Here is a 27773-nt window from a genome sequence, read left to right as displayed (position 1 = left end):
AGCAGACGGGGTGCGGGATCTTGAGCCGCACTGGGGCATGATGTGTTGGATAGCTTCCGTCTGCTGCTTCACCGCCGAGAACTGCTGGGCAAAGTCCTCGACGGTGTCGCCGAACAGGCCAACCTGGGAAATAGGGGCACCAAGGAACCATGCCTTGTCGGCCTCTCCCATCTTGACCAGGTTGAGCCAAAGTTGGCGCTCCTGGACCACCAAGGTGGACATCGCCCGCCCGAGAAACCGCACCGTGACCTTCGTCGCCCGGAGGGCGAGGTCAGTCGCCAAGCGGAGTTCCTGCATCAATCCAGGGGCGGAACTACTCTCGTGCAGTTCCTTTAACGCCTTGGCTTGGTGGACTTGCAGGAGAGCCATGGCATGCAGGGCAGAGGCGGCTTGTCCAGCGGCACCGTAGGCCTTGGCCGTCAGGGACGACGTAAACCTACAGGCCTTGGATGGAAGCTTCGGGCGCCCACGCCAGGTGGCGGCGCTCTGCAGGCATAGGTGCACCACGAGCGCCTTATCAACCTGGGGGATCGCCGAATACCCCTTGGCCGCCCCACCATCGAGGGTAGTGAGGGCGGGGGAGCTGAAAGATCAGGACCGGGCAGTAAAAGGTGCCTCCCACGACCTTGTCAGCTCCTCGTGCACTTCCAGGAAGAAAGGAACTGGAGCGGGGCATGGCTGTGAATGGTGCCATGAGCCCAGGAACCAATCATCCCAGCTGCTTGGGAAAGCATGTCCGTCATCTTTGCGTCAGCCTGTGACTGGGCGATCATACCCGAGGTGGGGAGCCCAGCTGAGGCTTCCACGTCCGACTGGACGAGCCCGCTCTCCAATGCCGCGCTCGAGACACGAAAGACAGTGACCATCAGAAGGCAAGAGATAAAGACCGCAACCAGGAATAAAACACAAACGGAAAGGCATCTTTAAAAAGGCATCTTTTAGAGAAATATACTCTTTTTTTCAGAACGTACTCTTTTATTCCTGCCAAAGTGCCCAGGGTCATTCTCTGCAGTGCACTAGCGCAGAGGGGGAGAAGCCGCTGAAATGCGCCGTCAGATCCAGCAGAGGTGAATGAACAGCTGTGAGAATTCAGCTCAGTGAGCATCGACCGTTCGGCTCTGAAGAGAAAATGTGAATGAGTGGTTGCATACCAGCTCCTTTTATACCCGTATGTTCGGGGGAGTGGTATGCAAATACCACTCGCCAATTTTCATTGGCCTTTTTTCAAAGACCAGAGGTGTTTCGGGCTCCCAAGAGTGACCCCTAGTGTCACTACATCGACACAACGTCGAGTGAGTGACCACAAGATAGGGAACACACTTATGACACTATAAAACTTACTATGAGGGAAAAAGCAGGTTAGGTTAAGGTCGATTCAGCCCAAATTCTTCTGCAGACTCTGACTTTAAATAAAGTATTTTAATGGAATTCATTTGAACTTGCTATAACAGATCACTGTACTGTTTACATTTTCAAAGCACATCACACATGACTTGAAAGCTTTTTGTTTTGGGAGCACACTTTGATTGCACAGGGGTTATAATGCAGACTGATTGGCTCTGGCGCAAATTCTGCATGCTGGTTTTTGGTGATACGCACTTGTCATGGGATTCTTCTTGTACTTTTTATTCGGCATGAAATAAGTGCACAGCTAATATTCCAATCTTCAAAGACAACTTTTGTTCTAGTACCAAAACGTTTTTCACAATGTTGCTCTTGTTTTCGGCTCATGCTTGTTTCTCACCCTGGAAAGTATTGCCGTTTTTGAGAAACAAGTTTGTTTGTATGACAATCTTTAAAGATCAGAGCGGATTTAATGGGGACCAGTGTGTTTGGTCGGTGCCGAGAATAACCTGTACCAACAGCTGTCATATTTACCAAATAGCTCTACCTCTGGCGGCATGTTCCCAACTTGTTCCAACCCTTTCAAAAACGAATTGCGCCAACATTTACCATTTGTGAGCGAATTCCTGAGCTCTAGCTGAACTTCAGTGGATGGTTTTGCTCAAGTAAGTCAAAACTTCCATGATGGCGGTACAAACATATGCCAAAAGTGTTCTGGGTTTTCGTGTGTTTTTGCACAAAATACACTTGAGGTTGTTTTAAGGCTTTTTTTTACACTGCTCTAAGAAATGCAGACAAACATCAACATTCCAAAGATTATGTTTGCTTTTGATTTTAGAATGTTGGGAAGCATAATGGTATTTTTCACACTGCCTAAACAAACACCAAGAAAACACAACAACAGTGTTTGTTGCCATTTGTTGGAGCAATGGGAATTAGCCTATAGGCTTTCGTTTTTTAACAGTTCCTTTCTTGCATGATAATATCTTTTGCATGCTATGGAGATTTAGCATGTTTTTTTGTTGTTTTTTGTTTTTTTGGTTAAAATGTACAGTTTAAATGGTAGTCAAAATGTCAGGAGTTAGGTCAGGTGAGAGATTCAAATCTTTAGGGATAAGATTAGTTGACCTAATTACCAATAATTGAGTGCCAGCTTGAATATTGCCTTAGCAGAAATCCTTATCCTTCAATTTTCCTTTGAGGCGATTTTATATTAGCAGCCAGCCTGCTAGGCACTAGATAATGAGGTCATTTTTTAACATAAGACCCTGTTTTTCATTAACACTGAACAGGGAGTACACACTTACAGTGATTTGCAGTGATAAAGCAACTGAAGATCATTCATTTTCGATGAGCGATTTCCGGGGTCACACATGACAGCAACTGCTGACGATGCAAAAATTTAGAATTTAATTGTTATGCAAATGACCAAATGCAATGTGACGACTACTAATGTGAGTGCAGGCAGTGATCTGCAGCCTGTTACAGTTTTATACAGCAGTTGAACAGGAATGCATACAAGCAATCAACATAGTTTTAATTGCTGTATGTGTGAACGCCCCTTAACTCACCTCAAACAGTTGCTCATAGAAAGACGTAGTTTAGAAACATACTTGACTGAAGCAAACATACAGTTGAAGTCAGAAGTTTACATAAACTTAGGTTGAAGTCATTAAAACTCATTTTTTTAACCACTCCACAGATTTTATATTAAACTATAGTTTTGGCAAGTCATTTAGGACATCTACTTTGTGATGAAAGTAGTTTGGTGCGAAAAGTGCAAGTCAATCCTAGAACAACAGCAAAGGACCTTGTGAAGATGCTGGAGGAAACAGGTAGACAAGTATCTATATCCACAGTAAAATGAATCCTATATCGACATAACCTGAAAGGCTGCTCAGCAAGGAAGAAGACAATGCTCCAAAACTGCCACAAAAAATCCAGACTAGAGGTTGTAAGTGCACATGGGGACAAAGATCTTACTTTTGGAGAAATTTCCTCTGGTCTGATGTGACAAAAAATTTACTTTTTGGCCTTAATGACCATCGTTATGTTTGGAGGAAAAAGGGTGAGGCTTGCAAGCCGAAGAACACCATCCCGACCGTGAAGCATAGGGGTGGCAGCATCATGTTGTGGGGGTGCTTTGCTGCAGGAGGTATTGGTGCACTTCACAAAATAGATGGCATCACGAGGAAGGAAAATTATGTGGATATATTGAAGCAACATCTCAAGACATCAGCCATGAAGTTAAAGCTTGGTCGCAAATGGGTCTTCCAAATGGACAATGACCCCAAGCATATCTCCAAAGTTGTGGCAAAATGGCTTAAGGACAACAAAGTCAAGGTATTGGAGTGGCCATCACAAAGCCCTGACCTCAGTCTGATGGAAAATTTGTGGGCAAAACTGAAAAAGCGTGTGTGAGCAAGGAGGCCTACAAACCTGACTCAGTTACACCAGTTTTGTCTGGAGGAATGGGCCAAAATTCCAGCAACTTATTGTGAGAACTTGTGGAAGGCTACCCAAAATGTTTGACCCAAGTTAAACAATTTAAAGGCCTTGCTACCAAATACTAACAAATTGTATGTAAACTTCTGACCCACTTGGAATGTGATGAAAGAAATAAAAGCTGAAATAAATCATTCTCTCTACTATTATTCTGACATTTTACATTCTTAAAATAAAGTAGTGATCCTAACTGACCTAAGACAGGGAATGTTTTCTACGATTAAATGTCAGGAATTGTGAAAAACTGAGTTTAAATGTATCTGGCTACGTGTATGTAAACTTCTGACTTCACTGTACATAGCATAGGCTCGTGTTAAACATACATAGCATAGGCTCTTGTGCTATTGTGGCGGTAATTGACATACCCTCAAAGGTCTGTGCCATTAAACCAAACCAAAATATATTTCTGTCGGTGAACATAAAAGCTGTATTCAGATTTCAATGTGTTGAGATGTGACCAAAGCCAAGCCATTGGTTCAGTATGAGGACTCTAACAGACATGAAAAGAGTTTTGTCTGTCTTGCCCAAGGAAGGTGTTAGCTGCTTGATGTCTGAAGTGCATTATGGAACTCTGAAAAGAAGGTCTTATCGTAGTTATTTGTTGCCTTCTTCTCTGAGCTTGATTGCTTTTTGCCATCACTTATTAAGCTACTTTATAGATATAATAATCATTGCAAATTTCTTTATAATATAGAACTTTAAAGAGTAATGCCATAAAATGCATTCAGTAATTGTTGTTTTTATGATCTTATTTAATATAGTGATTTACAGATTTGCCCCTCAAGGTCACAATTATCCATCCAAAAATATTTTGGTTTAAATTTAGTTGCTTGGCTTTTGACATGGGTCATTAATATTTAGTGTCAAGCATGCTTCAGTAACCTGACAGGTGTCTTACAGAGTGATTGTAAATTAGACGACACCAGATCTCATCTCCTGCTCTGTGAAATGATGCAGTTTATGAAAAGATACTATTCATACTCACACAGCTGAATCAAGTTTTTCCAAATGATAGAATTTACAGACAAAAGGGTAATGTTTTGATGTTTGTGAGCATTTTTTAGTTTTCAAAGCCATAGATGTCGTAAACATTTTTGATAATCTGATATTGATGCAGTTAGTGAATTTCTCAGCATTTCAAAGGCATGTTATGACACAGACCTGCACCCTGGCACACACGGCCAAGATCTCTCTCTTTTCTTTTGTATGTGGTTCTTCCAAATGCCAGCAGGGCTTTGTGGTGAACCTATAGTCATTAGAGTTATTCTACTTTTATTTTTATGGGAGCAATATAAGGAGCTACTTTAGACCTATTAACACGCACGCATACACACACACACACACACACACACAAATTTAGCTATATAAACGAGGACATAACATAGACTTATATTGTTTATATAAAGCCTTTTGTATAATCCTACCTTTAGTATTATATTAATCTTAATTACTTAAATACTTTGGTCAAGCTACATTTAGAATATATATATATATATATATATATATATATATATATATATATATATATATATATATATTTTTTTTTTTTTTTTTTTTTTTTCATTTTTAGAATAAAACCAAAAACACGTTTTATTTGTTTAATCATGTTTAACTTTGAGGATGTCCCTGGATGTTCCCAAAGTGAGTTTTTGGCATATTTAGCTAACTTATGGGGACAATTTTGTTCCCAAAATATAGGCATGTGTAGCCAGACATTTGACTTGTGGCATTAAGTCTGGTCTACTTTAAAGCTCATTCTGTGCAAGAACCTGCCACTGAGACAGTAAGAGACCGTCTGACTGATATGTTAAGCTATCAACAACATTTAGTTTTGGGTTTTGTTTTTGCATTCTTTTAAGGGCAGGTAAATCTGAAAAGATGCCACAATAGAGCGCAACAGTGCCCGCCCACTTTTTCAGCCACCTGGGTTCCGGAAATATTTTTTTCCCACGAATTTTTCCCTTAGGCTTTTCATAAAATCCTTAATAAAAGAGTTCAAAGCCTTGAACCAAACCACCCAGCTCGGAGGTTAATAACAGTATTACAAACTTTGATTTGAAGCAACAAAGTATTGTAAGACTGTGTACTTACTGTCTTTCTCGAGGGTATGAACTGCAATCCCATTAAGCATGGTGAGTGACATAATCAAATCAATTGAAGTTGATGATTATCACTAATATAATGTTTGATGATCTATGTTTGAATTTTATTATTTACAAATGTATTAGAAGTTTGAGAGTGTAGGAACATCGACTTAAATGCATCACTCACAGTACTCCATGCGAGTGGGCGGTCGCTGCAGTGCTTGTTTGGTGCACTGTCAGCTGCGGTTCTCTGATTAGAGGAGTATTTCTGTTTTTGTTTCAGCTTTTAGTAGTACACTATTAGCATGTGGATCAGGGGTGCTCATTATGTCAATCGCAATCGACTGGTCACAAGACATGCACTGGTTGATCTTTTTAACTGGTCAAACGGTAAAGGGAGTAGTGAGAGAAACTGCTCAAATAAAGAAATTCTCAAATATCACATTTTATTTCATTATTGCGGCTTCCACGCGGGTGGATTTCTAAAACGTAGGATGGCAGGAGAAGACTCATTCATATTTATGAGGAAAGCTCTACCTGATTGGTTATGGTTACAGATAGGGGTAGGGCTATAGTTTCTCCAACCAATCAGGTAGCGATTTCCTGATTAATTTGACAGAATCGTCCAGTCAGGTATTGCTTTCCTCGTGAATATTAATGACTCTTCTCATGCCAACCTACATTTCAGAAACAAGAAAACAAGAAAACCATTCACTGCTCTTGGCTGGATAACTTGAGGAGCTATAAAATAAAATATGAAAGTATCATAATCATACTGTGAAGACCTGTAATCCACGAGAATGTAACAATGTTACTTGAATACTCGATAAAGTTAGAAATTTAAAAGCAGTTTTCTTAATTTGTTTCTTTGTTCTTATTTTATTACTGACTATTTCATAGTCAGTATTAGTTTTTGCATCGAGAATCATCAAATTTCACTGGTATTGGTTCTGACTACTGAAATGGTGGTATTGTGACAACACTGCCTACAATGTATATTTAAACTTTGCATTGTAGATATTACTGTAATAGCATTATGAAAAAGTAGATCTCATGCCATAAACGTGTGAGCACAAATGATGTACATGTAGATGGTCTGACATGGGCTAAAAGTAAAAAACTCTTGAAAAGACGCATAAGCTGAATGCTGAATTCTAACCCTCCCGTTAGATGACACATTAACATTCAACATCGAATTAAAGGCAGCGGTGCTGTCCAAAGCTGGAGTCAAGTACTGTACACTCAAGACAGAACATCTCAAACTGACATCTCAAACATGAAGTTTTATTCCCCAGATATTTCGAGAAATTCCGGTAAACTGTGTGTGTTTGTGTTTTCAGAGACGTGTGCAGTAAACAACGGAGGCTGCGACAGCACCTGTCATGATGCCATCACTGGAGTTCGCTGTAGCTGTCCAGTTGGATTCACCTTACAACCAGACCGCAAAACTTGCAAAGGTACACACACACACACTTTAAATTGTGCTACTTAACCAAACCACAAACCTATATCAACGCACATCCACACAACCCCTCTGGACATCATCGAGTGAAGACATTTCCTCGTGTGTTTCACTGATAGCACGACACAGATCACTTTTGACACCCTAGGTGCTACTCAGTTTTGTGGGGTATTAAAGGTATTGTTCACCCAAATCTTAACATTCTCTCATCATTTACTCACCTTTATGCCACCTCAAACTGACTTTCTCAAAATATGACTTTCTCTTCTGCGGAACACAAACAAAGATATTTTGATGGAGAGATTGGGAGAGGTGTTTTTGTCCATACAATGCAAATCAATGGGGTCCAACAATTTCAAGATCCAAAAAGGACATAAGGGCAGCTTAAAGGTAGTAGCATTAGTCTTTATTATAATTAATACTTAAAAGACATACAGTTAAAAGACATACTTAAAACATACATTAACAACAATTAAATGTAAAATAACAATAAAAAACATATAATAACATCGACCATCAGCCATAAACACTTATAAACAGAGTCACATTATGAATTCAGTAACATAATTGCAATGGGTTTAAAATAATGCTTATATCGGTTGCTATTTGTTGCAGCCTGATCTCATATAAAAATCGGCAAGTGTGTGCCGATTTTTCTTTAGCCAAAATCGGTATACATTGACCGAAATTGAAAACACTGCCTCCAGAGGCTAATGCGGTAAGTGTTTCAGAGCATATAAACAACTGTGACATCTATTTATATCCATGAGAGGTCGCCAATTGTAAAAAGAATTGTTTTCAGCTGAACAGGGTGTAAAACAGTGAAGATAAATGCTTATTTTATTTAATCTACCCCCCAACCACAACCCAAATCTAACCCTAGCCATTAGTAGAGACAAAATGCAATGTTAGGGACAAAAATGCAGCCTCCTTATCATGCTTGTGATTGTTTATACAAATGTGATAACTTCCTCGTTTGATTGGGGATTGAACTGTGGTCTCCCATGCAACTGATGCAATGTCAGTCGAGCCACAAGGGAAAGTAATTGTTGTTGAGGAGTTCCAAATATGTCCGATGGGAGATAGGGCATGTCAGTGAGTCGGCATACTGTTGCCGATCCTAGGGTAATGGAACTTTCTGAAACAACATGCCGAATTCCTGTGTAATCAAGTTGATTTACTCTAGGTGTCCTATAGAGGATGCCAGAAGAAAGGGGTGTAAAGTCACTACACAGTGGGTGGTTTTGAACACAAAGTATTGCTATCGCTTTCTGCAAAATTATTCTCTAAAGAACATTTGATAAACAAATCTGTTTTGATTCTATAATTTTACCACTTTGATCAAAAATGGTATTTAATTTGTTTTTGATGATGATTAGAATTCCCAAACCAGCAGTCAATACAAAAGCAAAGTACAGACTCAATATAAGATTTATAAAACATTTGTCATCGTCAAGAGTCCTGCTGTTATTAAAAGTGGAATGTTTTCTTAGACAGTAGAGGTGCTGTTGGACTTTTTTGCACACTGCCTTTGCATGTTTGTCAAATCGCAACTTATTGTCAGTAATAGTTCCCAGATACTTCTAACTACTTGCCTATTCTACCACCTGACCTTTTATATATGTTGGTTGTGGGGCAAGAGGGCCTTATTTAAAATCAATTTCCATAATTTTGCCTTTGATACATTTATCTTCAGAAAGGCAGTGTCACACCATCTCTGCAACTGGGCCGTGACAGGTTTCATCCTTGCTCAACAAACAAACTATAACAATATAATTTGCACATTTAAGAATGTACCTATTTAGATAGTTACTGACACAGTCATTAGTATACAGGGTTCCTACGCATACCTACACGTATGGTTCCTACCTGAAAATCCTGGAAAACCTGAAATTTTGCAATGCAGTTTTCCAGTCATGGAAAAGTCATGGAAAATGAGAAAAATGCCTAAATGTCCTGGAAAATAAATATTTGTCCTGGAAAGTTTGATTGGATTGCTGACAAGGTTTTTGTTACATATACAAGTGTTGATATAGTGCATTATTTTTTTAGTTCCAACACTGCTTTGATGGTCGGACCGCAGATTTTTTTTCTTGAAAATGAATGTACACCCCGAGGTGGTAGTGTGGTGATGCAGCCTTCACACCTCGGTATGTAAATTAATGTTCAGTAATTCAGCAATTGGAGTTTGCTTACACCGGCGTTACTACATGCAGGGCTCTATAATTTCTGCGGTGCGGAAAACACGGATGGACTCACTGAATCCAGTCATAAAAATTGCATTAGCTATAAAATGCTGAATGTCATGGAATTTGACATATTTGGGATGAAAATAAATGTTTGAATGCACAATTAATCAAATTACAATCTCGATATTTCCATATGTGATTATGAAACTGCAAAAGGCTGTGATTTAATGTAATTAATATATATTCATTCAAAGAATTTTTGAAGCCGGCTGCTTGTACGCTTGATACACCTCTCTTGAGCATTGCTCGTGCTCTGGGTGTGTGTATTTGTGTAGTAGATGACAGTGAGCAGAGCACTCTGAAGCATGCAGTGCATACTACATATTTATATATTTATTTATCTTTTTGGGATTTAATAATCACACTGGGACATGTAACAAACTGCTTATCCAGAGGTGAGAAACTACCATCAAAAACACACAGAAATGCCAAAATTGGCAACAGCTTGATTTAAATGGACACATGAAATGGGGAAAATGATCATGTTTAATGCAATTAAATAATAATACTAAAGCAATATCTCACATCACATGTTCTGTTGTGTTGTGTAGCACATCATTTGACAAAAATATGTCCAGTGTTGTTTCGGACAGTGCTGTGAGGATTTTCTAGAAAAGCACTTTATTTGATAAAAATAATGCAATGGTATGTTGAAAATTTAAATTAATTAATTGATTAATGATTAATGTTTTAACAAATTCATTTGATTAGACACCATTTCGATGATGAAATTGAATTAAACTGTCGAATACAGAATTCTGAAAAAATAACCCTCCAATAATCACAATTTTAAGTGTTTTTTAAGTGTTTTTGCTTAAATATTCTCTTAAATATGCTCTCTGCATTCTCTCAGTTAAATAATCTAAGGGGGTATTTACACTTGGTCACTTCATGTATTTTTGCTGATTGGATAGCTTTCTGATCATGAAAAGACCAAGTGCCCTCCAAGATGGATCTGAGACGGATATAAACCCGATCACTCAACCGGAGGTGGTTTGTGAGGCATTCCTTTAGAAACTCAGTCAAGTGTAAATGTATCTGGCTGTTCTAGCCACATATGTAATCTTTACTACCCAAACAGCGCTACATCAGCATAGGGAAAATGCAAAATATGCTGTACCAGATTATTTACTGATACAGTATATTTCCCCCTCTGTTACAGAGTATACTGTTACAGAGTATTTGCATAGGTCTCGCATCACGCCATTATGCACATTTTAGGAGAGACAGAATTGTTTTCTTAATTTATTAGATGCAGATCGCTGAAGAAACTGAAACTAAACACTATGAATGTGCGCAGCTGACATGCATGGACATATCATACCTATGACAAGCCCTAAGTGGAAAAATAACATGCGGACAGACACACACACATGCACTGGGAAAAGTCACTTGGAATCAAATAATATAAAATAATGCAAAATCTGTTTTATTTGCATATAGTGCGGGAATTGAAGATCGGACAAATATCCATTTGGCAGAGACACATTAATGTGTCCAAGTGTAAATGGAATGTGCTTATTTCATCAGATAGCAAACTGATCAGTAAAAACACATAACGTGTAATTGTAAATACACCTTAAGAGCCACCCAACTGTCTTAAAATTCTATTTAAAATTTGGGATCAGTTTATTTGCTAGGACATAAAGCTGAATAGTACTAAAGGCAGAAGAAAAATCTAAAGTCTAACATGGGTCTTACTTCCCTCCAGATGTTTTACAATCATATTTAACAAGGTAGCTGTAGCATTCTATCCCCCGTCTAGCATGATCTAAAAGACTCTTGGGAGAATTCACTAAGAATGAATTGCAGGGGACTTGGATTGCTCAGCGAGTATTGACGCTGACTACCACCCCTGGAGTCACGAGTTCAAATCCAGCCAGGTCTCCTAAGCAAGATTGGCCTGGTTGCTAGGGAGGATAGAGTCACATGGGGTAACCTCCTCATGGTCACTATAATGTGTGGTTCTTGCTCTCGGTGGGGCACATGGTGAGTTGTGCGTGGATGCCACGAAGAATAGCGTGAAGCCTCCATACGCACGCACGCTGTCTCCACGGTAATGTGCTCAACAAGCCACGTGATAAGATGCGCGGATTGACGGTCTCAGATGGAGAGGCAACTGAGATTCGTCCTCTGACACACCTGGATTGAGATAAGTCACTATGCCACTACGAGGACTTAGAGCGCATTGGGAATTCCAAATTGGAGAGAAAAGGGGAGAAAATCACACAAAAAAGAAAGAAAAACAAAAGAATGAATTGTGCCCAGTAAAAGCGCTGATTATTTGCACGCGCTGTCTGCTCTGGCTTTATGGCCAATACACTCAAGGAAGTATGCAGATCAGGCAATGGCACAAATGCTCCACAAAATCACTGCTAAATGCAATTTGAAAGTGCAGTTTCGATCTTGTGTGTCGATTCTGAGCGCTATATAGCAGAGGATGCAGCAGACCACCATGATCTGACACTCTGCCAGGACTTCAGCATCACTGACTACTGTGATCCAGACGCCTGAATCATCTCTGAATCATGCCGAAAGTGCATTTCACTACACAGCGCAACTGGATCAATGCCAGTTTATAGCACTCTTCTCCATCATTTGATCATTATTTGATGAATTACTGCTGATATGATCGATTGAAAATGTACACAAACATCTCTTCTGAATAAAAATTCATTTTACCGCCTGCTTTCATCTCCATTCAAACAGATGTAATCTGTACTTGTATGCCCATTATCTACATTGAAAACAGCCATCCGGAGGCATTGCCAAAATGGCCACCGAGTGAACTAACTTGCCTTAAAATATCTGTCAGAAATATCAGACAGAATCATTCAGTTTAAATGCAGCCAAAGAGTCACTGAAAGGGTGAGGTGCAACTTATATTGGAAATGGAGTGTTGTAGGTTTGTGCGGCCAAGACAGGAAGCCTGCCTGGCCTCTAGCATTCAACGTTAAGTTAAAAAGAACGATAAAAGAACATTCAGTTTTATTAGTTCTGCTGCAAAACAAAAAAAGAAAAACATCCACAGAGAGCACTGGCATGAGAAAACCAGGTCCCTCCTTGAGGCCAGAGTAAGAGATTGAGAGGAGAGTTTTGTTTTATTCTGTTTCAAATGCAGTTATTTTCTCCAGATGATGCAGCCTCTCTCTGAGATGAATGCCTCATTTAGTTAGATGATTCAAATGTAATCAGAAACATCCACTCCAGCTCAATCAAAGCCAAATGAAAGCATGAGAAGCTGATGATATATTGATCCCTTATTTGGGAAGAACAGGCCAGAGGAAATGTGATCCTGAAAGACATCCTCCTGTTTGAGCCACATGAGGTCCAGAATGTTCCATGGCCCTGACCGCATAAATGCTCTGAAGTCACACTCACACATTCACTCCATGTGTGTCTGTCACAACCCATTCTACCCTCTCCTCTCACTTTTTCACCTCCTCTCTCTTGTCCTCTCCTTTTATTTCCTCCTCTCTTCACCTGCTCTCTATTTTCCTTTTCACCTCTCTTCTATTTTTTCCTCATTTCACCTCCCTATATTCTACTCATCTCTTCATTTCTCCCTTTTCCTCCCATTCTTTCATCTTTTCACCTCTCATCTCTTCTGGTACAAACAAAGAGATTAGAGTTTAAGCCCAGACAGTTCCCCCATATCCGCTGTCAATCACCCCTTTAACATCGTTATTGTTTCATATTTATTCTCCACTCATGGTTTGCATCAATGTAAACTGAAAGAAACAGTACTAATCCAGTACATGTGTATTAGTTCAAACCACAGAGTGATTTCATTCCAAACTCTCTCTTTCTTTCTCTTATTGCAGACATTGATGAATGCCGTATGAACAACGGAGGGTGCGACCATGTGTGTAGAAACACAGTGGGCAGCTTTGAGTGCAGCTGCAAGAAAGGATACAAACTTCTGACCAATGAGAGGACATGCCAAGGTAGGCTAGCCAGTGGTAGACTGTTTGATCCAGCAGTCATGTAAAACTCCAGTAATATTTAATGATCTTCGGGTCAGTGTGCATTTTCCATCATATAGACCCTCATATCAAGCACAGTTGAATGGCAGAGGCCCTGTCTGGAGTTTTGTGTATTTTTTACACAGTAATTATTTTTGTCTTTTGATAAAAATGTTCTTTAACTTTAACACTATTCTTCATGTCATACTCATTCATTTTTAGGCATGTACTTTTAGATGACGAAAAAAAAAAACAACAAAAAAAGTTTAGTTGGCCACAAAGTGCAAAATGACAAAAACATGTATCTGTAACTGTGACAGACCAAATTATAACCAAGTATTCATTTTTTTTTTTCAAATATGTACTAATTACAATTATTTAAACATGTATCAATCATGTTAAAGATTAATATGTTTAGTATATAAGATTAACAACATTAAAAAAAACTGTCCTGAAAAAAGCATACTGTATAATGAATAAGCTGATATATTAGTTACTTTTTAGGGGTACTCTGTTGTGAATTCCTTATGTTTAGACAGTTTAGGATATTGCGTTACATGTAGTGCCTTTTTAAGGAAACGGCATATTCACGGCGCAAGTTAAGCATTCTAACTAGTGCGTAACTTAGTTCAAGTTCAGCAGTTCATTCGATTTATAATCTGTGCAGATGTAAGATACTTAATGTAAATTTTACAATAATGTTTTGGATATAGCTGATTAATTTAACATAAAGTATATACTGTAGGATGTGTTTGAGTGAGGTAATTAACCCTTTTGTAAAGTTCATTGTACAGGTGTTCAGCTCTTGCAGCTCAAGCAGGAAAATCCTCAACGTACTATGACTGGATAATTTGAATCATTTCTTTTTAGATTTGTCTTTCTTTTAAAAAAAAAAAAAAAAAAAAAACTGTTGCTAACCCTAACCTAACAATAAAACATACTGCAAGATATTAACAATGCATTAATTAAAATAGTTTGTGTGACGAGGAGGAGGGCGTGGCCAGTGGCGCTGAATCAGCTGTTCAGCAGGAGAGCAAGATAAAGGGCAGCTGGAGATGCCAGTTCGAGAGAGAGAGACGCACGTGGCCGTGTTGCATGTGTGTCTGTTCGTTTATGTTTTATGTTATTTTAAGTTCATTTATATCATTAAACCTTTATGTTGACTGTTCAGCCGGTTCCCGCCTCCTCCTTGCCTGTACTTATACTGTTACAATGGTGCCGAAACCCAGGAGGGAGGAGGGATGCGCTGTTGCGGAATCCTCGCCGCTGCCATCCACCAGGGGAGCAGCTGCGGCCGTCTGCCTGGGGACGGAGGGGTCGCTGCCGGCCGTCGAGAGCCGGAGGTACCGTGGCCATCTGTCGAGAAGGGAAGGAGTGGTTCTGTCCGCCAGGGGCCGGAGGACTCACTGCCGTCCGCCGGGGGAGGAGCGAGCTGGCGTCCACCAGAGTGCGGAGGAGCGGTTGAGGTCCAGGTGACAGCGCATCCGGGAGCCAGCGAGCAAGTTCTTCTCTCGCTCTCGTCTCTCTTTCTCTCTGTGTGTCTACGCTCACCCTTTCCCTCTCCCCACGCCTCGTCTCTCCCCCAGGTTCACAAGAGGCAGGGTGGACCACCGGCTGACAGAACGGCCGGAAGGGCAGCGTCTCTCCCCCACCAGAGATGTTTTCTGTTCAGCCGGTTCCTGCCTCCTCCTTGCCCGTCCTTTACTTGTTACAGTTTGTTTATCGTCATGATGCTTCGTTTTCGTCTTGTCTTAGTTAACATTGACAAAATAAAAAAATCCTTTATCAACAAACATTTTCGTCAGTAATGTCATCAACTTAGTTTCGTAGAATAAGCGTTACTATAACTACATTTTTGCAAACTGATTTTTACCTGCCGCATTCTACATTTCACTGCAGTTTCCTGGTGAAAGTATCACTGGAGGTCATTTATGCATTTGGCAGATGCTTTATCCAAAGGTGCTACAACTGTGTGTTTTATTCACTTTCACACAAATCTTAACTTCAACAGCTGATTATGACTTTATAAACACGTATTTTTCGCTAATATCAAAACACTTTTACTATAACAATTTATTTTTTTTAAACAACACATTTTAACGCTTGTATTACAGACCCACCTACACTTATTCCAACATGATTAGCTTGCACGGTAGCTAACCTGATAGAGTGTTGGACTTTAGACTCAGAAGACTGCTGTTCGAGCCCAGCCAAGCACGCAAGATGACACATGTGACCAACGTGTCATAGAAACGACACAAAATCACGTTGTTGCTTCAGAGAATGTGCCTTTCTTGATGCATTTGCTCTTAGGACACTATCGGTTAGGTTTAGGTTAAAGTTTTAGGTTAAGGAGCTATGTTTTACTCATTAAAACCTCCATTTAATATTCACCTTAAAAACCATTTCACTCGCTTTTGTATGGTTCCCTCGATTTGCTTGACTATTTCTCCTCTATGGGTTGCTGGCCTACTGCGGGCAGATTGTTTTTGATCCAGCAGGGTCTGTTCGGTTTATGAGCTGCCAGTAAGTTTGGTCAGGAGAGTTTGGTGTTAATACAGGAAGCTTCCCATAGAGAACATTTAAGGTAATATTATCCTGCTTGTGTTCATAAACACACACCTCCCATAATGAGTTCCCTCGCTGAGTCTACATTATTAGACAGACAGAAGGCATGGAAATATTTCTAGAAATATTGTGGCTCAATATCGCCTCTTGTCGATCTCTGAATTCCAACTCTTCCAAATCTCTTTACATTATCAGTTCCACCATTTCTGCATTTTCTCATCTTTTTCTCAGTTCTCTTATCATTTACTCACCCTTGCTGTCTCAAACTCATATGACTTTTTCTGCAAAATGCAAACGAAGATATTTTCATAAATGGATGATGTATTTATATCCATGCATTTCAAGTCAAGGAGGTTCAACACTTTCAAGCTCCAAAAATGACATAAAGGCAGCATAAAGGTAATCCATACGACTCGAGTGGTTTAATCCATTTCTTCAGAAGCGATACGATTTTTTACTATTTATTTTGGGTGATAAACAGAATAAAATGTAACTCCTTGTTCTCGACATATCCTGACATCAGCGAGACTGCTGGTATGTTCATGAGAGAATCCCAATTACACTTCCTTGTGTTTCATGCATGCACAGAGAGCATGTGCATGTGCAGAGCTGGGAAAACATCATACATCTATGAAAATATTTTCGTTTGTATTCTGCAGAAGAAAGAAAGTCATACTAATCTGAGACTTGAGAGAATTATATTTTTTGGTTGAATTATTCCTTTAAGCTTGGATAGAAGAAAGCATTTTAAAAACAAAAACTAAATTGCCTTCACCTTTGGCTTCATTTACTGGCAAGCGCTCATCTTTAACAACTTAGTGTTCTAGCATCTTTAAAATAACCTTATTGTTTGCACGTCCTTGTTTGGAATCTCAGTTGGCCTCTGGAAGTTCTATGCTGCAATCGACTACAAGCCTGTTTAGGTTTATCCGCACTTTTACCGAATCTGAGCTGACAAATGTCCCCTCATTGTTTTTCCTTTCTCTCAGTGAGTTGGGTGAGTGTGGGAACAGCAGTGGTCAGCACTTTAACTGCCCGCTACAGTGCTGTCTGATGTGAGCAGAGTATTTCAGGGGCAGGAGGGTATCTCCTCCTGTCTGCTTTAATACTGTAACCATTGTTGTGAGGAATGTCAGGATGGGAACCTGATAAAAAATCGGTGACCTTTTGCCCTCATTTACAATACCTTTTAAAACTAGTTGAATTAGAATTGGCTGGTGTTTGTGTGAAATCTCTGATAAACATTAACTGAATGATTGTCTTTTTTATTATTTATGATTAAGCAATAATTCTTGGTTTGATTGCCTGGTTTTACGTGAATTAAATTCTCCGCTTCTCCCCGTGCCCCCTCTTTATCACACAAAAAGCATGTAGAACAGAGATTTTGTCACAGTAAAATAATGACAATATGTATAATGTTTATATTTTGTGGCTACACTTTTGAAACATGGTGTATTTTAATGTTCATGAACTGGCCCTATTCACTTCCATTGTTAATGCCTTACTGTAACCGTGATTTTTGCTTTTTTTATTTTATAATTTTTTTTCTTTGTGGAAATCAACAGTATGCCTCAAATGCTGTCAATTGAGCTTAAATTGTATTGAACCCAGAACATTCCTTTAACACTTTTGATGACATCATCTTTATTGAAATGTGTGCACGTTTACAGTTCTTACTGTCAAATTATTAACTATATACTGTTTAAAATAAATGTTTTAAGACTCAAGAATCAGCATCAGAAAACTATTGATTAATGCTGAAAAAAAACTATCAAATAAAACTAATAATATATATAAACTTTTGTGCAATTCTCTTGCTCAATAATCACTCTATCAGCCCTTTAGTTACAAACCAGATCACACAGTATAGTCTATATCCTATATCTGAGAGGAAATCACAGCCTGAGCCCTGACACTGACTGAATGTCGTGAGTGAAACCTGTAAACATAATATTTGCTTTATCTGTGGATTAACAGCCTCTGTGTTTCCCTGCTGTCATCAGCACAAAGACCCAAGTGCTCCTCGCTGCAGACTGTAGCGCGATGACGTAGTGGATCTAATCCCATGCAAATTGGATTTTAGTGACGTAGTGGATCTAATCCCGTGCGTATTGGATTTTAGTGACGTAGTGGATCTAATCCCATGCGTATTGGATTTTAGTGACGTAGTGGATCTAATCCCATGCGTATTGGATTTTAGTGACGTAGTGGATCTAATCCCATGCTTATTCGATTTTAGTGATGTAATGGATCTAATCCCATACGTATTGGATTTTAGTGACGTAGTGGATCTAATCCCATACGTATTGGATTTTAGTGACGTAGTGGATCTAATCCCGTGCGTATTGGATTTTAGTGACGTAGTGGATCTAATCCCATGCGTATTGGATTTTAGTGATGTAATGGATCTAATCCCATGCGTATTGGATTTTAGTGACGTAGTGGATCTAATCCCATGCGTATTGGATTTTAGTGACGTAGTGGATCTAATCCCATGCGTATTGGATTTTAGTGACGTAGTGGATCTAATCCCATGCGTATTGGATTTTAGTGACGTAGTGGATCTAATCCCATGCGTATTGGATTTTAGTGACGTAGTGGATCTAATCCCATGCGTATTGGATTTTAGTGACGTAGTGGATCTAATCCCATGCGTATTGGATTTTAGTGACGTAGTGGATCTAATCCCATGCTTATTCGATTTTAGTGATGTAATGGATCTAATCCCATACGTATTGGATTTTAGTGACGTAGTGGATCTAATCCCATGCATATTGGATTTTAGTGACGTAGTGGATCTAATCCCATGCATATTGGATTTTAGTGACGTAGTGGATCTAATCCCATGCGTATTGGATTTTAGTGACATAGTGGATGTTTTAATGTGCATGCGTGTTCACATTTTAATGTTTTGTTTTATTAATGTAGCGTACTTAACGGTCATTAATACAGTATATATTCATATAACACACACAGACACACACACATATATATATTAGGGCTGCATAATTAATTTAAATAAAATCGCAGTATGACATTGTGTGATTATTTATCCACAAAGGGCTATGACGATTTAATTAAATTAATAGATAAATCAAGCTGTTCGCTTCAAAGTCTATGCACGCTGCTCTGTCCTGTCTGTATTGCGTAGAAGCATTATTACAGTGTATTCAGAGCGGTTATGTGCTCAACAAATCCATCTCGTGCTCAGAGTAACAGATATGCTCCATTCGGTTCCGTGTGCTGAGGAAAGCGCTCCAGATTCACTTTAATTTCACTTTTACGTACTTCCAAGTATGTTTGACCACTACATGTTAATATACAAATAATTCACCCCATGGTATTTATGTACAGTGGAGATGTTAAAATGAGGAGCACATTATAGTGAGGAGTATATTGCTTAATTTATATATTTGTTTTCTGTGGGTGAAGAGGAACAACAAGGAAAAGTAATTTACGAAATTCATGGTTATGACCATTTTTAAAAGCTAAGCTATATTATACAAATGTCTCGGTGTAATACTTTAATACTAAGGAATAATGTACTCAGTGTAATGCATAAAAACCAAAACATCCACTACCTCACCAAAATCTACTACACAAAGGAGTCGATCCACTACGTCATCGCGCTAAAGTCTGCAGCGAGGACCCTCTCCAAAGACCCATCAACAGGGACGGATGTGTCTTTCAACACCTCACAGAAAGAGGGAGACATTCCTTAGTCTGCTTAAGAGCTTTCTGAAGTGTGTTTAGGGGGAGGTGATATCAGATCCCAGTATTCCTTAGGTGGGAGTCACTGATAAAGCCCCTATCTCTGCTCTAACAAACTAGCTACAATTTTGCTCTCACAATGCTATTGTTTCAAACTGTGAGATTAAGAGGGACCTGCATAAAAAGTCAGAATATCTCTCTCTGACACTCATTTTTCTTTGTTAGTCGTGCTTGCTAGGGAAGCATTGCTATTACTAGGGATGTCAAAAGTACCAGTATTTCAGTACCAAGTCGATACTAAAATAAATGTAAAAAAGATGTAATGATAACAATATTTTTGCAGTACCGGTAGTACCGAGCACTGATTCAATTCGGTTTCCGCGTTGTCTGTCTGATGGCTGCTTTCAAATGCTCACACACTTATGAGCACATGCTCTGTTACTCCTTTTAAACTGAAATGGACAGTCGATCAAATTAAAATTGTGATATGTCCTAGTGTGATTATTAATTTGTGTTATTATGAAATCGCCGATTGAATTAAATAAATACAGTCTGCATATGCTGCACGCTTCAGCACACACGTAAATGTGGAAGCCGCTTATAAACTGAAAACACAGACTGATCAAAACACCACATTTTATGAGTATTGCGCTGTGCTTGTTGTAGTAGATGACAGAAGAGAGCATTCATTTATTGAGAAGCGTGCAGCACCTGCAGACTTTATATTTATATAGATAATTGCAGCATTCCGCACTTTAATAATCACATATAACCAAGTCTTAAACAAAGGTGTAAAACTACCATCAAAAACACAGAACAAAAAGCCTTCACGTCAAAAAAAGTTTGATTCAAAACGAAAGCTCGACAGGAGAATTATAATGTGATGCTCTGTTGTACAGCACTTTATTTGACAAAATAACATCAATAAATCTATAAAATCTAGATAGTATTTCTAATTCAACTACCTCTCTTCCCTTTCTGTTGCTTATTCCAGTTGCTATTTCATGCATTGTGACATAACTGAAGACAGAGACCCACTCAGTAATGCAGATCCGAAATGCGCAGATGAAAGAATGTTTTGGTGTTTTTAAAGAATGCCTGGTATCACACATGCACACTTACCTGTGCTGTGCAGCACATACACACACCCGCTGTCACAGACCCTCTCCTACTGACGCCCAACCGTTCCAAAAATAAACTTCCTAGTATCTAAGCAGCACAATCCAACCTTCTGAAAATCTCCAAATAAAGTAGATTTATGGTTTAAAAAGTCTGATGCTCTGAAGTAGCTATAATTGCACAAAATGAACACTGGAGAAGATACATCAAAGTCCATGCTCTTTAAATCAGTGGTTCTCAAGTGGTGTTGCTTTGGACCCAGATTTTATATTGGATATCAAGTGACAAACAAACACAGTACCAAAATTATATTGTTAGTGGCTTTTTATTACTTGCGTGAGGCATTGTTTTTCTTGCTGTTCGAGATCCTATCAGAGCAGACTTCTGACCGATTTTTTGTGTTGAGAACAACCAGTTGACAATCACTGATTTAAAGAATGATGTTTGTTTTCCATTCATTTCGACAATAAATTAAATCAGACTTTTTTTTCATAAAATCATATAAATGGTTTCCTTTATTCTCTGAAACTGGAGAGCCATACACTAAATCCAGGAATTGGTAGAGTCCCTTTGGAATCAAAATCAATGTGATGGGTTACTCATTCCTGCCTGTGGAGTGCATGAAGTTCTTTTCTTCAATGTTTTTCTCCTGCTGAGAAGTTGAATGATATCCCCCCTATTGCAGTCACATCCAATCCATGGATTGGTGTTCAGCAGAGACGAAAAACAGACATAACTGAGGCAATTTGTTAGATTGAACAAGAGTTTCGGGGGGTGTATTGATTTTGTTAGCTTCATTCATGGAGCTGTGCATTCTCAGGCCGTGACTGAATAAGTTGCTTCTTGGAGCCATATTTGGGGGGTAACTTGAGGATGACACTGCCTGAATGATTGTGCCAACAGCTTGTAAATTAGTCTAACAACCAAAGGCTGAGAAAAAAGGACAGGGCAAACCAAATCTGCAAAATACTGGTTTCCTCGACTCACTTTATTCCCAGTACTGAACTATTTTGCCCAACAAAGGTTACTGTAGAGGAATAGTACAACATTCTGTCATTGTTTACTTATTTGCATGCCTTTGCAAACATGTATGCTGTTTTGTTTTCTGTGGAACACAAAAGTAGAATTTTTGAGGAATCTTCATGCAGCTCTTTTCTATAAAAGAGTTCGTTGTGACCACATCTGCCAAGCAACAAAAAAGACAAAAAATAAAACATAAAAGCACTATAAATGTAGACCATGTGACTCATGCACTAATTCCATGTCTTCTGAAGCCATATGATAGGTTTGTGTGAGGAACAGACTGAAATTTAAGTTCCCCTCCCCATAACGCTCAAATCAAATTTGGCACCTGTGGCGCAGGTTGGACATCAATGAGTGCGTTTGCATGCACGCTCTTACACCGTTTACTGTAAATGCATTCAGTGGCTTTCCTTAATCGGTGTAAGGTTATAAACCGTCTGAGAATACACCGATCGACACAGGTAGATTTTTGCACATTACCCCAGTTTTGCGTTGCATGTAAACCCCTTTTTCGGCATTCTTACTGGCTTATTACGTGTTGTGTGCATGACTTTTGAAGTTTTACCATTAAAAGCAGAGAATAACCCGATGATTTTAAGTGTAATGTTAACGCAGTTTTCTTCCGTTGTCAAATTTCATGAATAAACTTATTTTTGTTAGTTATCAGCTTATTGCAGTGCATATAAACAGGCTCAATGACATTTGCTCACGAGATATGCTGGAACCAATGACGTTTGATGTCTTTGACATCCATCCTGTGCCATAGGCTCCATATTTGATTTGAAAACTAAGTCAGAGAGGAAGATTTTCAATGAATTCTAACAATACTTTGTTAAAAAATGTCCCGTCCTCAATGCAAACAATCTTAATGGCCCTAAAAATAGGTTTCATTTTCTGAATACAATATGTATGTGTGTGTGTGTGTGTGTGTGTGTGTGTGTGTGTGTGTGTGTATGTGTGGCAGGCAGGAAACATACATTACTTACTATGGGAATGAGTGAGGTGGCAGTTTAGATAATCCAGAGACCAACCCAAACGGTCTTAAATTATGACATATTCCGTAATAGGGCAGACAGGGGAGCGTTTAAAGGTAAATCAATTCCTTGTGTACAGAGAAAATGGGAATGAGGAGTTTAAATACCTTGATTCTAGCCAGGTAAAGTGTTGGGGTTATTAAGGCATAAATGGGGATTACACTGAATTGATTGACTTCAGATGGAGCAGTTATGTTACTGTTAATCATGGCTTCTAGTCTTGATGTTAATGTAAAAAAAAAATTTCTTAGTATGCCTCAAAATGAGTACCTCAAAATTCCCCACTACAATGTCCAACAATGTGAAGGTCATCTGTATGAATTTGCAATTTGCATGAGCAAATTTTAATGTTATTATTTTCATGTTTATGTGAATTTAAGTGTTTGTATTTCCCTCTCTCTGTCTCTGCAGATATCGATGAGTGCTCTTTTGACCGGGCGTGTGACCACACATGTGTGAATTCACCTGGAAGTTTCCAGTGCTACTGTCACAAAGGTTACATCCTTTACGGTGTGGCTCACTGTGGAGGTAACAGTTGCATTATTTTGTACTTTCTCTAACAAGGTTTGACTATCCTAGTTAGGGTCTAAACCAGATGGTTTAAAAGTCCTCCTCTTCAACATCACTCTTGCTCATTAACGCTCATGAGCGAGGAGAGGAGTGATAACTTTTGAATTTGAGCGTCAAGTTTAAGTGCACGCACATGAGCCAATATTTGAGCATAGCGACAACTCACTCCTCTCCGCTCACATGCTCTGAATGCATATAATCAAATCTTAATGTGTGTACTGTGTCCAGGTTGGTTTAAAGGGATAGTTCAGCCAAAAATGATCATTCTCTCATAATTTTCTCACCCTCATGCCAACTCAATCTCATTTAACTTTCTTCTACGGTACACAAACAAAGGTATTTTGAAGGATGTATGATGTGTTTTTTCTACACAGTGTAAGCCAATGGGGTTCAAAATGTTTAAGCTCCAAAAAGGACATAGATGCAGCTAAAAAGTGTGGTTTAATCCATGTCTTCTGAAGCGATTCAGTCGTTTTGGGTGAGAAACAGACCACAATTAAATTCCTTATTCACTATAAATCTTGACATCCGCTTGTCTCCTCGTTGCAGATGAGCTTCTGTTAGAGATGTGTGCGTCACACTGTTGTTGAGAGCACTAGAAATTATAAATGTTTCTCTCTCTGTTTATTGGATAGTTAGATAGCACTAAGATTAATGGAGCTCTCTATAGCTAGAGAATGTTCTACAGTTTCCCATGAGTGGCTTATCTGTTGGAAAATGGATGTTAAAGGTGCAATAGGCGTGGAGACATAATTTATTTTTTCAGAGCTTACAATCAAATAACTGACACTTATCAGTATCTGCTTTATGAATGATGACTGTTTCATTGTTAAAGGAATGTTCTGGGTGCAATTTCAGTTAAGATCAATCAGCATTTGTGAAAAATGTTGATTACTGTAAAGAGTTATTTCAACTCGTCCCTTGTTTATTTAAAAAAAGCAAAAATCGCTGTTACAGTAAGGCACTTACAATGAGATGTAAACATTAAACATGTAAAAATGATTTTAAAGTGACAAATCACTTACTTGCCTTATCTGTGTAAAGTTATATCCAATACCATGATTACCGAGTTAACCGGCATTACATCATCATGACAACAAAGTTGTAATATTGGATACAACTTTACACAAATATGGCTAGTAAGCAATTTTATCACACAAAAATCATGTTAACACATATAATGTTTACGTCTTGTGGTACATTTTTGAAAAGTGTATTTTAGGGTATATGGACTAGGTCACACTAGGCTTTGAGCACACTAATTTTTTTCGGACAATGCAATGAACCAGGATATGATGTCCCACAGGAGAGCTTCTGGTGTAAGTAAATAATAAGTCACAGATAACAAATAATATTATATTAAAAATGTTAAAATATAGCTCACTTTCCTGCAACAATAAATCTTGGGGACAGCAAGCCACACATGTTTACACTATCCTCTAAGCAGGATTACATTAACTTACAAACTACTGAAATAAGTTTTGTGGTAATCAACATTATGCCACAAAAGCTGTTGACATTGGGGTCTGTTTGGGAGAATATTAAATACTAATGCTGCACAAGTCATCAACTCAAATCTCAAATATTTGAATCACAATTCCTGGTTGATCTTCTCAAGATCCACTGTGAGGACAAATATTGCTCTCTTTCTAACTTTTCCGAGCAGATAAGGGTCTCAAACACACTGAAAATATCCTTACAAGTTGGTTTTCGAAATGTTTCACTATATTAGTGAAAACATTTTCAAAAATTTGGCCCTTGCAAGTACAGCCAAACTTGTACACACACACACACACACACACAAGCACAGTGTTGATAAGTCTCTTTCACCGTGTCTTACTCTCTTTTGCCGGCATTTGATCCTGGGCATGCCTGTACACAAGAAAGACAACAGCAATTAATGTTTATAGAGAAATACAGTACATTCATATTTGCACCTCGTGCCCTCAGCCCAACCCTGAGAGTGGCCCTCAAGTTGAACAAGTCTTGGAGGCACCAAGCTATGTAGCTACAGGAAGTTAACACATGTATCAATTCAACAACCGTTTTTCTCTGCCCCTAATCTCTCTCCCTCACTCTTTAGATAGATGAAGGCTCAGGATCTGGACAGAGGGAGAGGAAATGTGAAAGTCAAAGGTTTAGCCTGTAGCCAATACAACAGAGAAAAGAAAACCAGACTAGTCTAGCAAGAAATACACAAAGACTCCCCCTTCGCATTCCATTTGTTTCAGCTTGCATAGCAAACAACATTGTCAAAAGACTCTTGTTTTCTCTGTGTCTGCATTTCTAATCCACTCAATCACACTTTCAACATCTCTCTCTTTTGCCTTTAGTTTTCTGGTGTTTTTAATTCAACTTCTGCTGGTTCTATTCCAGTGTTGGGGACTGTGCTAAAAAGACCAGCAATGTCGGTCACCAGCATTTACTGTGTTTTGGATGTTGGTGTCCCATCCTGGCTTGACCATGCTGATTAACCAGCTCCATTAGCAAATTTTGGTTATGCTGTTTCATCAGTTCAACATCTAGAAATATTGATGACTCATCTTGTACTCAGGGGCGTATCCAAATTTTTGTAATAACATGCTCTCTAATATGAAAATATCCCTACCCTACCTGCTTCTGACTAGCAATAAAAAGATGTGTATTCATTTGGGTCTTAATTATTTAAACGCTAAATAAATAAAATGAAAATAGTTACTAAATTATGGTGATTTCAACTTTTATTGGTTGAACTGGGTGTAAATGTATCTGTTCAAATGCTGTTTAATGCCGTCATCTTAATTAAGATACTAATTGTCTGTGCCAATTGTTTTGTGAAAATGCTGCTCTAATTAAAAAAAAAGAAGGGGTAGCTTTACTGTAGTTGAACTACTTTAAATTCTGAGTAGTTTGTACTACAGATTCAAAGTAGCTTCCCCAACACTGTTCTGTCTTCACTTATCTCAAAAGCTACTACAGATATAACCCGATATCTGAGCAGAAAAACTCAGCAGATTAACAAGAAAACCTTGCAGAGTGATATCTTCTCTGGGCTGTACTTCAGGAAAAAGAGCCCCCCAGAAAATAAAAAAATAAATCACGATGTGCTTTATGACAGTTATCAAATGATCATCAGATCACCATGCCCTCAGAGGAAAACTGTTTGCTAAGAATCTGTCATCTCCTGGTTAATGTGCTTTTAATAACCGTAGCTGACTCATATCATAGAGGATTAGAGGAGACTGGTAAAATTGCAACAGCTGGAAACTTATGTTTGAATCAGAGAACAAAAGTTCTGTATTTCTTAGTATAATAATGAATGGCTATTTTCGGAATGGAATACTAACTTACTACTTACTGAACACTGTGCAGTATGCGCTATATATTAATATTTTTTGAAACAGTAGGCATTATTCCACAGTAAACGTTTAGAACACTTGTATGCAATGCTGTCACATGGCCTAATCGCTTTGCATACGAGTGGCATCCAGTTGTCATCTTGGATTTTTTTTTTTTTTTTCATTCATTTGCATTTTTTATTACATTTTGTGACATTTTTTTTTTTTTTTTTTTTTTTGGCAGTCTGGTCAAATAATGAGTGAACAAATGCGGCTATAAATACTTCCAGTTCATTCACCACACTGTAAATGGAAGGTCAAGTCAAGTGCACTGCATTTTGATATACAGTATCCAGCACATATTTTCTGTTATATACTCACATTTTGACAGATGTAGTGGGTCATCCGGGTATTCCATACTATACACTGTAGAAATCTTAAGAGTAGTAATTTAATATGCTATTCTAAACATAGCCTATATTATCTGGTTGAGGTGTTAGAATCTTCTGTGTACTGAAAGTGCAGACCCGCAATTTTCTATGTGGCCTTTTGAAACAATGATAAATTAAATGAACATTTCTATATTTCTTTTTATTTTATAGATATTGATGAGTGCAGCATTAATCGGGGTGGCTGTAAATTTGGATGCGTGAACACGCTGGGCAGTTACGAGTGTACCTGTCCCCCAGGCTACAAACTGCACTGGAATAAGAAGGACTGTATTGGTATGTGGACAATGCTGCCACCTAAAGGCCATTCAGATGCCACGATAAATTACCTGAAAACTCATGGTTCAAATCTAAAATGCCAATGTGTGTTGTC

General features: G+C 38.7%; 1 protein-coding gene across 1 annotated transcript in view; it reads left to right on the top strand.

Annotated features, from left to right (window-relative positions):
* The window catches only part of LOC127418748 (signal peptide, CUB and EGF-like domain-containing protein 3), a 144577-nt gene that overhangs the window by 97144 nt on the left and 19660 nt on the right, over positions 1-27773 (top strand). Inside the window, exons 7-10 of the mRNA XM_051659521.1 lie at positions 7274-7390; positions 13469-13591; positions 23476-23592; positions 27554-27676. Of these exons, the coding sequence (XP_051515481.1) occupies positions 7274-7390; positions 13469-13591; positions 23476-23592; positions 27554-27676 (480 nt within the window). The remainder of the gene's footprint in view (positions 1-7273; positions 7391-13468; positions 13592-23475; positions 23593-27553; positions 27677-27773) is intronic.

Source organism: Myxocyprinus asiaticus, chromosome 28 (genome assembly GCF_019703515.2).
Source record: "Myxocyprinus asiaticus isolate MX2 ecotype Aquarium Trade chromosome 28, UBuf_Myxa_2, whole genome shotgun sequence".
Classification (NCBI taxonomy): domain Eukaryota; kingdom Metazoa; phylum Chordata; class Actinopteri; order Cypriniformes; family Catostomidae; genus Myxocyprinus; species Myxocyprinus asiaticus.
Note: the sequence above shows the minus strand (reverse complement) of the source record. Positions and strands in the feature narration are given on the sequence as shown.